The sequence below is a fragment of the Paroedura picta genome, chromosome 6 (genome assembly GCF_049243985.1).
Source record: "Paroedura picta isolate Pp20150507F chromosome 6, Ppicta_v3.0, whole genome shotgun sequence".
In the NCBI taxonomy this organism is placed as follows: Eukaryota; Metazoa; Chordata; class Lepidosauria; order Squamata; family Gekkonidae; genus Paroedura; species Paroedura picta.
The window spans coordinates 59,718,605-59,731,639 of record NC_135374.1 but is presented as its reverse complement, the minus strand read 5'-3'; the positions used below and the strand labels follow the sequence as shown (position 1 = coordinate 59,731,639).

Below are 13,035 nucleotides of genomic sequence, written 5' to 3'. Positions count from 1 at the left end.
AGATTGTTATATTCTGTCTGTTGCTGTAAGAATGTATTCAGCAAAGTATATTGCATGAATATAGTGCAAACTAGTGTCTAACAACCATTTACAAAGAGAAATGCAAACAGAACACTCCAATGCATCTAGGGTTGCCAAGTTCCCCCCGTCCCCCAGAACACCAGCAATGGATGGGGATAGAGCCTCATTAACCTTCTCATTAACCTTCTTGCACGTAGGCATCATGGTGAATTGGGAAGAATTCAACCCAGCTTCACACACTAGAGAATGCTGAAGGGTTCCTGCAGGCACAACTGTACACTATGTTCCTGCCTTACAGCAGTTCAGTTGAAGCTTGTTTAATATATGAATGCAGCCTACCTCTACATCCAGTTTTCATATACCTGTCAATTCACATAGATGGATTGTTGTGTATCAAACAAAAGCTTCACATTAACAAATCATAGTCCCTTTGTTTTATCAGAAAGAAAATCTCTCTGTGTGCATTAGGAATTCAGTATAAATATGCATTTTAAATTAATGGTAATTTTTTGGTGTTGCTATTTTCTCTACTGTTGGATATAACCACTCCCCTGCTTGTCATGAAAATGTATGCCACAATGAATTTGTTGGTCTAATGCACCACAAGACTCTCATTCTGCTAGAGATTAAAATTGTTAAATCCTCAGAAAAAAACAGGGAACTTTCCCCCCATACTTCACAGAATATGTGTGTTTTAGTTTTAACATGCATCTTGAAAATAAAGAGATGGCAGCAAACAGCAGCGCTAACGCCAGCTATTAAGTACATAAGGAAGTGTATTGACATCTGAATTGAAAAGAGCCTAAGACCTTAGCATTGTGCTAAGGCTGACATGATTTGGACACTCAGACTGAAAAGTCCCTCCTGCATTCATAACAATAAATGTCAATTTAGCCAGCACCAAACTGTACTAAATTCCAAGCAGTCACGTGGATTGTCTTCACTCTGAAAGTAAAAGGCAGAACTCTCTGATGACAATGCATACCCTGCACTTTACTTCCACCAATATGTTGTAGGTGCATCAAGTATAACTGGTTCTCAACCTGGACAAAGATAAATCTTTGGCTATCAGCACACAAAATTAAACACAAGCTTCAGCTGAGCAGTTATAAATCATCAGAAAAGCAGGGAGTTCCATTTTGATTTTAAAGTTTTTATGGGCCACCGGGCTCTCCTCTTAAAAAGGTAAAGGTAAAGGTATCCCCTGTGCAAGCACCGAGTCATGTCTGACCCTTGCGGTGACGCCCTCTAGCGTTTTCATGGCAGACTCAATACGGGGTGGTTTGCCAGTGCCTTCCCCAGTCATTACCGTTTACCCCCCAGCAAGCTGGGTACTCATTTTACCGACCTCGGAAGGATGGAAGGCTGAGTCAACCTTGAGCCGGCTGCTGGGATCGTACTCCCAGCCTCATGGGCAAAGCTTTCAGATGGCTGCCTTACCACTCTGCGCCACAAGAGGCTCTTTTATATATTTGCTCCCTTTCAAAGCATGCGACAAGCTGCACACACCCCATGGAGGCCTCTACCCACTATTTTTCTAAAAATAATCAATGCACTTAAACTTGTTTTTATAGTAAAACGGTTGTATGTCCATACATTATCTTAAGGTCAGCTTTTAGAAAGCAAATGATTCTATAGAGCCACAGTTGAAATAAACCTTGACCCAAGTTCTTATTTATTTATTTAATATTTGTTTCTATACCGCCACTATCAGCAATAGCTGTCGTGTGGCAATTTACAGATAAAACGATACAATTACAATATAAAACCCCATAAAAACCCTATACAAAACAACAAACAGATGGCGGCATAGTCAAATTCTCCAGCCCTTCTAAACTTAGCCCTGTTGTTCCAGCCAATGGACCCATACTGATGACTTTAGACAGTGATGGGAATCCGGAGGCCCTGATCTTTAAAAAGTAATCACCCTCACCCTGTGACGACTACAATGCAATTTTCACCAAACCTAAAGGAAGTTTATTATTCTTTAATAACTTCTACACAAAAATCAATTGAATGAGGTGGGAAGGCCTAGAAAACTTTTAGAGCTGTTCACTGACATTAAAAAAGCTAACCACTACTTCCAGCATTCAGTTGAAAAGTGCCATTGGTTATTATTGTTCATCTATGAAGAGTGTAATTTTGTCCCTATGGAGAACTTTGGCACTGGAAATTAGTGAAAACAGTTCAGTTTTATACCTATCCCTCCATGGGTACTAATCAGTCAAGTGAAACTCCTGAGGCTACCAGCCCCAATCACTAAATATTACAGTCAGTATTCTGAAGTGACCAGGAAGTGAGGTGACTGGACTGTGGCTCTATGAACTCTCACCCTTTGAAACTAGGGAAAAGATTCCATCCCTACCCCGTTCCTAGTATGTATGTTTCAAATCAAAAGCTACCACTACTTTCTATCAACAATAGCCTTGCATAACTTTCCCCCATTAATTTAGCTCTACATAAATAAAGTGATCTTCTGAAGATTCTATAAATACTGTAATTCTAAATACTGACAGTGACTTAGCACATGCTAAGCACATGCTAAGTCACTCAGTTGAGCAACAATAAAGCTAGTGGAAGTGACAGCATTCCAGTTGAACTATTCAAAATCTTAAATGATGATGCAGTAAAAGTACTACACTCAATATGCCAGATGGAAATACCAGAGCATCTTATCTCTTGAGAAACCTATATGCAGGTCAAGAAGCAACAGTGAGAACCGGGCATGGAATCACTGATTGGTTCAAAATTGAGAAAGGAGTTCGGCAAGGCTGTATACTGTCGCCTTGCCTATTTAACTTGTATGCGGAGCACATAATGAGAAAGGCAGGCTTAGATGAGTCACAAATTGCAGGGAGAAATATCAACAACCTCAGATACCACTCTAATGGCAGAAAGCGAAGAGGAACTAAAGAGCCTCTTGATGCCGGTGAAGGAGGAGAGTGCAAAAGTTGGCTTGAAACTCATCAAGAAAACAATGATCATGGCACTGGCCCTCTCAATTCCTGGCAAATAGATGGGGAAGAAATGGAGGTAGTGACAGATTTTATTTTCCTGGGCTCCAAGATTACTGCAGATGGGGACTGCAGCAAAGAAATTAAAAGATGCTTGCTCCTAGGGAGGAAAGCTATGACAAATCTAGACAGCATCCTAAAAAGCAGAGGCATCACCCTGCCAATGAAAGTGCGTCTAGTCAAGGCTATGGTCTTTCCAGTTGCAATGTATAGCTGTGAAAGTTGAACCATAAGAAAGGCCGAGCGTCAAAGAATTGAGGCTTTTGAACTCTGGTGCTGGAGAAGACTCTTGCGAGTCTTTGGGTTGGACTAGGTGGCCTGTATGGCCCCTTCCAACTCTATGATTCTGTAATTCTGAGTCCCTTGGACTGCAAGGCAAACAAACCAGTCAGTCCTAAAGGAGATCAGCCCTGCCTGCTCCTTAGAAGGCCAGATCCTGAAGATGAAGCTCAAATACTTTGGCCACCTCATGAGAAGGAAGGACTCCCTGGAGAAGAGCCTAATGCTGGGAATGATTGAGGGCAGAAGGGGACGACAGAGAATGAGGTGGCTGGATGGAGTCCCTGAAGCAGTTGTTGCAAATTTAAATGGACTCCGGGGAATGGTAGAAGACAGGAAGGCCTGGAGGATCATTGTCCATGGGGTTGCGATGGGTCGGACACGACTTCGCACCTAACAACAACAACAACAAACAGCAGTTTGGTTTCTCTTTGTAAAGTACACTGAATTCTAGGGGATCGATTGGCTGTTTTGACAAAGGATTATCATTGGCTTTATTTGGTTGTGACACAGATGTAACAGAATTGATTTTTGCTATATATTCCCTGTCATGTAAGAAGATCATAATCATAGAATCATAGAGTCGGAAGGGGCCATACAGGCCATCTAGTCCAACCCCCTGCTCAATGGAGGATCAGCCCTAAGCATCCTAAAGCATCCAAGAAAAGTGTGTATCCAACCTTTGCTTGAAGACTGCCAGTGAGGGGGAGTTCACCACCTCCTTAGGCAGCCTATTACACTGCTGAACTACTCTGACTGTGAAATTTTTTTTCCTGATATCTAGCCTATATTGTTGTACTTGTAATTTAAACCCATTACTGCGTGTCCTCTCCTCTGCAGCCAACGGAAACAGCATCCTGCCCTCCTCCAAGTGACAACCTTTCAAATACTTAAAGAGGGCTATCATGTCCCCTCTGACAAAGAGTGCTTGCACTCGAAAGCTCATGCTGTGAATAAATCTTTGTTGGTCTTAAAGGTGCTACTGGACTCTGATTTTAGTTAGACTGTAATTCAACTGATGAAACTAAAGCTGGCTAATTCACAGCCCCATCTCAAAAGACCCTCCCGCCCCACCAGTGATTTCCTGGGAAACCGAGATCTAATTTTTTAAAAAGAGGGCAGAAGAGAGCGAGGGGATAGAATAACAGCAAAAATCCTGCATTTAGTACTATAGAAGTAGATACAACCCCTTGCTAGCAATTCTTGTAGGAGGTATGCGTGTGTGCAAACACAATGATTTCTTCTAAGATACTGAAGGACAAAACTGAAATGAAGTGTGACAAGAGTGTTGGGTCTGAATCCACACTAAGAAGATTAAGAAGATTAGAAAACATGCAGCAGATGGACTGATGTCAGTAAAAGAACCTGATAACCAGATCTACTACATTGTTGTACATTTCAAGAGGTTTCCTAGAATAGATTAAGTATAGTATGTATAGTTCAGAGGTATGAAGGAAACTATATTTTATTTAATTTGGGGGGATAGATCTTTCTACCCTTAGTAGAAGTGCCTAAGGCATGCCATGTCACAATGCAAAACGTGGGTTACAAAGCTAGAAGACAAAGCAGTGAAATAAAACTGCAATAGACTACAGTACTATTCCTTATCAAAGCAACCTCCTCAATTCTATTTTGCACATTCAGAAAAATTATAGAAGTGTAGGGGCCTTCTTCACATCCTCAACAGTTATCTGCTCACGGCACAAGCCAATGCTAACCCTTTGCAGGATGGTACCTTCATGAAACTTTTGTGACATAGTTATTATGACAGGCAGTCCTGAAGATATGTGGGTCCATGGACATCTGGAGGGCCGCAGTTTGACTACCCCTGCTGTAGATGATAACCAGAACCTCGAATTAAACCCAGTAACTGATTGGTGAGCAATGGAATGACTGCAGAATGGTTGATAGGCACCTTCTACCTGATGCCAGAAGTAGCCAGGATGCAGCATTCTATATCAACTAGAGTTTCCAAGTTGATTTTAAGGGCAGATCCATATAGAGCAGTGGTTCTCAACCTGGGGGTTGGGACTCCTTTGGAGGTCAAACGACCCTTTCACAGGGGTCGCAGTAGGGCAAGCAGCCTGGCCAGGGGGGATGGGTGTCATCCACACAACAGTCCTGCGGGGTAAATCGAGAGAGTGTTTGTCTGGAGCAGCAGAAAAGAGCAAGATCGGCATGGTGAGGCAGAACTGGACTGAAAACCCCCGGGGAAATAAACAGTTTACATACAATCGTGAATAATGGATCTTTATGCCATTGGTCAGTTTCGGTTTAATTTCTGTGAAAGAACACTTGCATAATCTTATGGTTGGGGGTCACCCTAACAACATGAGGAACTATATTAAAGGGTCGTGTCATTAGGAAGGTTGAGAACCACTGATATTGAGGGTATTAAAACAGTTTAGCTTGAACATAACCAGCATGGATTCATGTGGCCAAATCTAAGGTCAGATGTCATCTTATGAGCTAAATGTAGCTGGAAGAGTGTCTTTTTTTTTAAAGCAGCATTGACTTGCTTCTCCACTGATGGTGCTGGATCCCATATTTATTTATCATACTTACATATACTCCTATAAACTCTTAACAGAGTCAGGGGGTGTCAGCTGGATCTCATCAAAAATGGGAAGCCCACTGTTCAAGACCTCAGCCTTTCCAGATAATACTATTTCTGTCTTATGGGATTTTTTAGATGGATTTTTTTCACTTTTTGCCATTTAACCAAAGCAGTAAAGTAAAAGATCAGGACTTTCATAGAAACATTGTGCAATGTGGATAAACAAATATTAAAGTGGATATCATCAGCAAACTGATGACAATACACTTCAAAATCATTAATGCTTTCCTGTAAGGGCTTTACACATTAGTTGAATAGCATGGAGCACAGGACTGAGCCTTGGAGAACCCCACAAGGCAAGTCCCACGTATCAAAGTTCTGAAAACGGACTTTGAAAGGGGCAGCAGGCAGGAGGGCTCCTGCAGAGTGCTGTGGCTTCCTGGCCTCTCTGGCTCACTGGTGGACAAAAGGCCTGGGAATCTGGTGGCCCATCCATGGGTGCTGAGCCACCATAGCCAGTGCAGTGGCCACAGCCAGCAGCCTCCCCCATTCCCCGGTGGCCAGGAGGCTTTGGAGTTTGGCAGCCCAGCCACAGGAGCTAGGCTGCCATAGTCATGGCACCCATGACGAAGTGCAGCGCACAATTCCCACTGAGGGACAATCAGATAGTGTGTACGTTGTGCACAGACAAACCAAATATTATCTGGGTTAACACTTCTTTCCTTACAAGCATGATCTCCCCCCCCCCCCACATACACACACACTTTCTTTGTTTAATAAGTTGGCGCAGCCCTTTTCTTCTTTCATGGTTAAGAGTAAAAAATGACACTGTCGCAGCAGTGGACATAATTCATTTTCTGACTGCACACATAGATAGGAAGAAGGTAAGAATGTTTACGGATCCCCCATTCATTCACACAATGTAAATCATGGTTTGCTATTACCTCTGCAGAATGCCATTGTGTAATTTTACTAAAATAAAGGGAAGGAGAGATGAATGGAGGAACACATTCCACAACTGTATGGCTTTTTGATTAAAAGCTGCTTCAAAACAGTTTGGGTCTATTGTATACATACAAAGAGATAAAGTTTTAACTATAATTTCAAGCAATAAAAGAGCTTTCCATTGCTAGTTCCATAGACTGCATTTTCCAGTTCTATTTCTCCATGAGCTAAATTTAGGAAGTTAATGTAACAACACAGGGCAGAATAATGAGTAGTGTGCCTCGTGAAAGATCAATGGTTTGTCGTACCTACAAGATACAAAGATACTACTAAAAATCATTAATTTAAAATGAGGATAAGTATATTACTTTCATTTTTAAATTTTCCTTGGGATAAAACCAAAATGTTAAATCCTGCCTTTATTTATATATTTATTTTATATTTCTATGCTGGCCTTTTCTGAAGGCTCAGGATGGCTAACAACATACTAGAGTAAAACATTCCTTATTTCTGCTTCAGATAGCCCTCAAGTCATTCCTAAGGGTCTACCATCTACTAAAAGAGGCATTTTGTGGATATCTGTGCGCTACAAAGGGTGGACAATGGAAACCATTGACAGAAAACTTAGAATGTATCCAACCATAACTTTCAATTTTAACAAGCTTTGCTAAAAATTAGATATTTACCTTGTTGAGTTTTCCAAGAGATGATATAAGATCTGCCCACTCACTTGAAGATTCAAAGTTCCTCAATGCTTTGTCAATCGCTGAGGAATAATTTCTGTATCTATAATCACCAAGCAGCTCCTGTTCTTCAGGATCCATTTTAGATTTTCATAGCCAAAGCAGGCTGGTAAGCTAAAACAAACAAACAGTGAAACAAAAAACAATGTCATCTGACATACTGAACTCATTGTTTGCCAAGTACATGTGTAAATATTCCTAATGAGAGACAGTAAATGTAAAGTGAACATTTAGAAATAAGTTAACACTTTGTGTATCACACTGGAAGGTTAGTTCCACAAAGAAGTTGCAACAATACAGCTTTAAGGCTGTAGCTCAGTACAAACAATGCTTTGACTTGCAAGAATTATCCATTGTTCTATGGGGAACCTGAGAGATATCAGGTTCATTCATAAATTATTTTACCAAAGAAATTCAGAGTATTGTTTACTTGAACTAAAATGCTTTACTTTCCAGCATAAACTTTAGTTTTCCAGCTAATAATCATAGAGTTGGAAGGGGCCATACAGGCCATCTAGTCCAACCCCCTGCTCAACTCAGGATCAGCCCAAAGCATCCAAGAAAAGTGTGTATCCAACCTTTGCTTGAAGACTGCCAGTGAGGGGGAGCTCACCACCTCCAAGGCCTATTCCACTGCTGAACTACTCTGACTGTGAATTTTTTTCCCTGCTATCTAGCCTATATCATTGTACTTGTAGTTTAAACTCATTACTGCATGTCCTCTCCTCTGCAGCCAACGGGAACAGCATCCTGCCCTCCTCCGAGTGACAACATTTCAAATACTTAAAGAGGGCTATCATGTCCCCTCTCAACCTCCTTTTCTCCAAGCTGAACATTCACAAGTCCCTCAACCTATCTTCATAGGGCTTGGTCACTTAGCCCTAGATCATCCTCGTCTCTCTCCTCTGTACCCTTTCAATTTTATCTACGTCCTTCTTGAAATGAGGCCTCCAGAACTGCACACAGTACTCCAAGTGTGGTCTGACCAGTGCCGTATACAATGGGATTATGACATCTTGTGATTTTGATGTGATGCCCCTGTTGATACTGCCCAAAACGGCATTTGCCATTTTTACTGCTGCATCACACTGCCTGCTCACGTTTAGCTTACAATCCACAAGTACCCCAAGGTCTCGTTCACACACAGTGTTACCTAGAAGTGTATGCCCCATCCAGTAGGCATGTTTTTCATTTTTCTGACCTAGATGCAGAACTTTACACTTATCTTTATTAAATTGCATCTTGTTCTCATTTGTCCATTTTTCCATTGTGTTCAGATCTCGTTGAACTCTGTCTCTATCTTCTGGAGTACTTGCCAGTCCTCCCAATTAATGACTAAGTAATGACTAAAGCCTGAAAATGTGTAAATTGTATGTTGATATTAAAATATGTATTTTCCTCCGCACACATGTGCTATTACAATGATGTATGTCATACTTTATATACAGAAACAAAATAGGCAGCTACAACACATACTTACTGCATCTTACTATCTAAAGCCAATCAGTAGAAAAAATGAAATAATATCCATATAAACATTTGTTAAGCCTGTCATTAGTACCTAAGGTCAGAAACCTTCACTATTAAATGGAATATTTTGTGAAATAAATTAAAACATTATGATGGAGGCGTAGGGCTGAAGTTAAGCAACTGTAGTGATGAGGTCACTGGCTACAAATTTTCTAAACTGTGTTCATATATATGAAAAATAATTCTCTTAAGAGTTTTCATTCAGTCTTCTAATGAAATAAAAGCAAATACCTTTCCAGAATTTAATAATGAAGTTTTCTGACCTTAGGCACTAATGACAGACTTACCAAATTTTTATGGATACTGTTCCATCACTACTGATTGGTTGTAGACAGTAAGATGCAGTATTAATTAATTTTGTTCCTGTATATAAAATATGACATACAGAACTGCAGTACTACATGTAGGTGGAGGGAAAATATTGTTTAAATGTCTCTAGTAAACAAATTTAGGATTGTAGCCTCAGCCACATAACTGTCATGAAGCTGAAGTGATCTGGATGTATAAGGCCACATGGAAGCAAATGCTAAATATTTTCCTCAGGTTTTAGCAACCAAGTTAATCATTAACTCTTAACAATAGCACAATCAAATGTAAATAGGAGTTACTTTCCTGTGTTTACACAGTAACATATTGTTTAGTAGAAGTTTTCAAGTGAATATTAATTGACAGTTCCACAATGTTAGGTATCAACCAACAATACAGAAATAACTACTGAAGAAAGAAAAAAACTTGGACTTTATAAACACCTTAATATGAGTAGTGGCAGAAACGGCAATCTCTTAGACCCCCGGTCTGCAACCTTTTTCAGGTTGCGGACCGCTGCCAAGGGGTGGGGGGAGGGCGACCCGGGCCCCCGCACATACGCGGCACCCCCAAGCAAACGCGCATGCATGGACCTGCCGTACATGCGTGTTTGCACCCGATGGGGCTGCAAATGCGCACATGCGGCAGTTTAGTGCACATGCGCGAGGCCAATGCGCGTGCACATTTGCGCTCCCGTCGTGGGTGCAAATGTGCATGTGTGGTGACTCTGTGCATGTGCACATGCGTGAAACTGCCACACGTGTGCGTTTGCGGCCCCGTTGGGCGCACATGCTCGTTTGCGCCGCCAGCGTGCCGGTGGCCGCGCTTCCCTCTCTCCCCTCCTCCCGCAGCAAGAAGCTTGCCAGGCCACAAGCTAACTGGCCATTTCGGCAGCCGATTTGCTTGCGGCCTGGCAAGCTTCTTGCTGTGGGGGGGCGGGAAGAGGGAGCCGCTGCCCAGCGCCGAAGCTCTTGCGGCCTGACACCGGGCCGTGGACCGGGGGTTGGGGACCACTATCTTAGACCCTGTCTGAATTATTTGCCTTGATTTAAATGTAGGTCTGTTGTCTACTAAGTTTAAGCATCGATTTGTATCACTGGAATTGACTGTCTGGTATCCTCAGCATACATTGGTAAGACTAAGAAAGTCAAATATGATTCCAGATTGACTTGCTCAAAGTATTAATCTTTTAGGTGGCATACAGAACATATGAACTACATTACATATTTTGCTCAATACAGCTGATAACAATGAAATGACTTAAGGTTAAACAAAGGGTACCCAGACTGCAGCTCTGAAGACTACAGTCAGGATATAACTCCCCACCTCAGACTAATTATGCATGTCCAACAGGCCCTTGACTTTCATTTCTTAAACAACAGTTGAAGAGTCAGGTTTAAATCTCCATGGAAACTTCCTGAGTGACCTTGTCAGTCATACATGCAGCCTAGCCTACTCCATAGGGTTGTTGTGAAGATAAAATGGAGGAGAGGATAACAATAGGAGCCACCTTGGGCTCCCATTATGGAAAAAGATGGGGTATAAGCAAATTAGTAAACAGCAACCAATTCAGGAAAAGCTTTTGAAATGAAAAGTGTTGTCAAAAGTAGTTTGCAGTGTGGCTTCGAAATTTGCTTTTTGAAAAACTAAGTATCAACTGGGGCACTTCCAAGCCCTTACTCACTCTTAAGGCAGCTTTTTGGATACCTGTCTTCGTGCAGCTGTCCCATTCCAAGGATCCACTCTGAAACCTGTATTATACATTTCTATACAGTTCTGCACTCCCTTTTTTTGCATACTCCCACAACAGTCCAATATGGTGCTAGGCTGTGGTAAGCATGAGTCACCCGATAAGCTTCAGAGCTAAGTGGATATTTGAACGTGTGCAACACCAACATTCAAGTCAAACATCTTAGTTGCACTGATGTAAGAAAATCTTCTTTGCCCTACAACTGTTTAAAAAAGGACAGAACAACACACAGTCCACTAGATCAGGGGTAGTCAACCTGTGGTCCTCCAGATGTCCATGGACTACAATTCCCATGAGCCCCTGCCCCTGGTATTCTTGGGGTCTGTTCCCTAACTTGGAAAGGGAATGTGGAAAGGAAATGCAAAGCACAGGGGAATAAATATCAAAGGAAAAATAAAATACAAGCATAATCAAATAAAATGCATATTAAAACAGATACCCAATATTTGTTTTAAAGTGACAAAGACCTTTGCAATGGTTGGCAACATATTTATCCATAGCTATCTGTAATAAGCTGTACTACCCTTTCACTACCATTTTTCTTCCAGAACAAGAGACTGCAATACGACTGATGCGCAGGGCTCTATTCCACAAATGCTTACCTGACAAACAAAACCTGCCATAAGAACCCTGCTGGGTTTTGCTGCAACACGGCTACCCCCCCCCCATCACTGCAGTTCCCAGTACTGATGCCCTGCCCTGCAGAAGACCAACCAGTTCTAGAGTCTATTTACTGAGGCTGAAAACAGCCGTTTCCGCGGTCCACCTCAACACGGTTGCCTCCGCTTCAGCTGCGCTGTACAGGCGTGCCCTGAGGTGCGTGTGTGAAGAACCGCGAAAAGGCCAGTGCACTGACCAGGCTGGAACTGCCTCCTGGTCTCCCCCGCATTTCCTTTAAACAGGCTACTTCGCGGCAACCCCCACCCAACAGCTGTGAAATATCAGTGTCAACATAACCGCTGGTCTAACACCCAGCTACTGCAGCACCCGGGGAGACTCCCAGGAACTGTGAAACACGCCCCAAACACAGACACGGCGTGCGTGTGGGGAAACAGGCCCTCCCGCACCGACCCCCTTGCCTCCACAGGTGCAATTGGGATAACGGGCGAGAGATCAGAAATGGAAGGAGGTGCGGAGGGGTTGCTCCTCCGGTTTGAGAGCATCAGAATGTGCTGGATCCGCCGAGACGGTGCCGCTTTAGAAAGGGCTCCCCTTCCAAGCAGCTTCTCGGGACCATCATTACCCAGGATATAAACAAGTTGGACACATTGCTCTGCTGAGTAGACTTCCTCCGTGTTGCAACTGCTTCTCCCCTACTCACCGTCTGAAGGAGCAAGTACAGACGAAATGCCCCACTAATTCGGACGGCGGCGCCTCAGTTGCTCCCGCTGCGGCGACGTGTACCGAACAGAGGCGGGGCGGGGCGGAAGCCGGGGGCTAGCCGCGAGGGGGCAGGCCCGGGAGAGGAGAATGGAACGCCCCGTTGCTGTGGCGACCAGGCCCGGGAAAGTGCGGCATTTTTTTGCCTTTCAAGGTGGGCCAATACCACCGAGGAGCGTGTGGACGTTTGGAAAAGCAACAGAATATGGACAAGACACACGCGTCCTTTCCCAAAGTGTTCCAGCCCCAACGCTTTGGTGATGATTTTTGGCTGATGATCTGCTCGGAGACAGACACAAATATAAAGTTTCCCCGCCTGCCTCAAGGATGGTATATTCCAGAGGCTTGGGTGTATATGGACGTATCTCTAGTTCCATCTGCTGGTCGGAGCAGAGTGAAGAGAAAGGAGAGCAATGGCTCTGCAGAAGTCCCAGGGGACAAACCGCTGCTGTAAAACAGAACGGTTATCCTGAATAATGAAAGTGCCATCAAATCGCTTCTGACTAATGG

General features: G+C 43.0%; 1 protein-coding gene across 2 annotated transcripts in view; it reads right to left on the bottom strand.

Annotated features, from left to right (window-relative positions):
- Positions 1-12,620, bottom strand: part of DOP1B (DOP1 leucine zipper like protein B) — an 82,327-nt gene extending 69,707 nt beyond the window's left edge. Inside the window, exons 1-2 of one of the 2 annotated variants that reach the window (XM_077342657.1) lie at positions 12,467-12,620; positions 7,503-7,673 (exon numbers count right to left, since the gene is read on the bottom strand). In XM_077342657.1, coding sequence (XP_077198772.1) covers positions 7,503-7,640 — 138 coding nt within the window. In that variant the 5' untranslated portion in view covers positions 7,641-7,673; positions 12,467-12,620. Of the gene's footprint in view, positions 1-7,502; positions 7,674-11,747; positions 11,769-12,466 lie in introns of those variants that run through there. The other variant, XM_077342658.1, reaches the window with a different exon arrangement.
- Between the last annotated feature and the right edge of the window lie 415 nt (positions 12,621-13,035).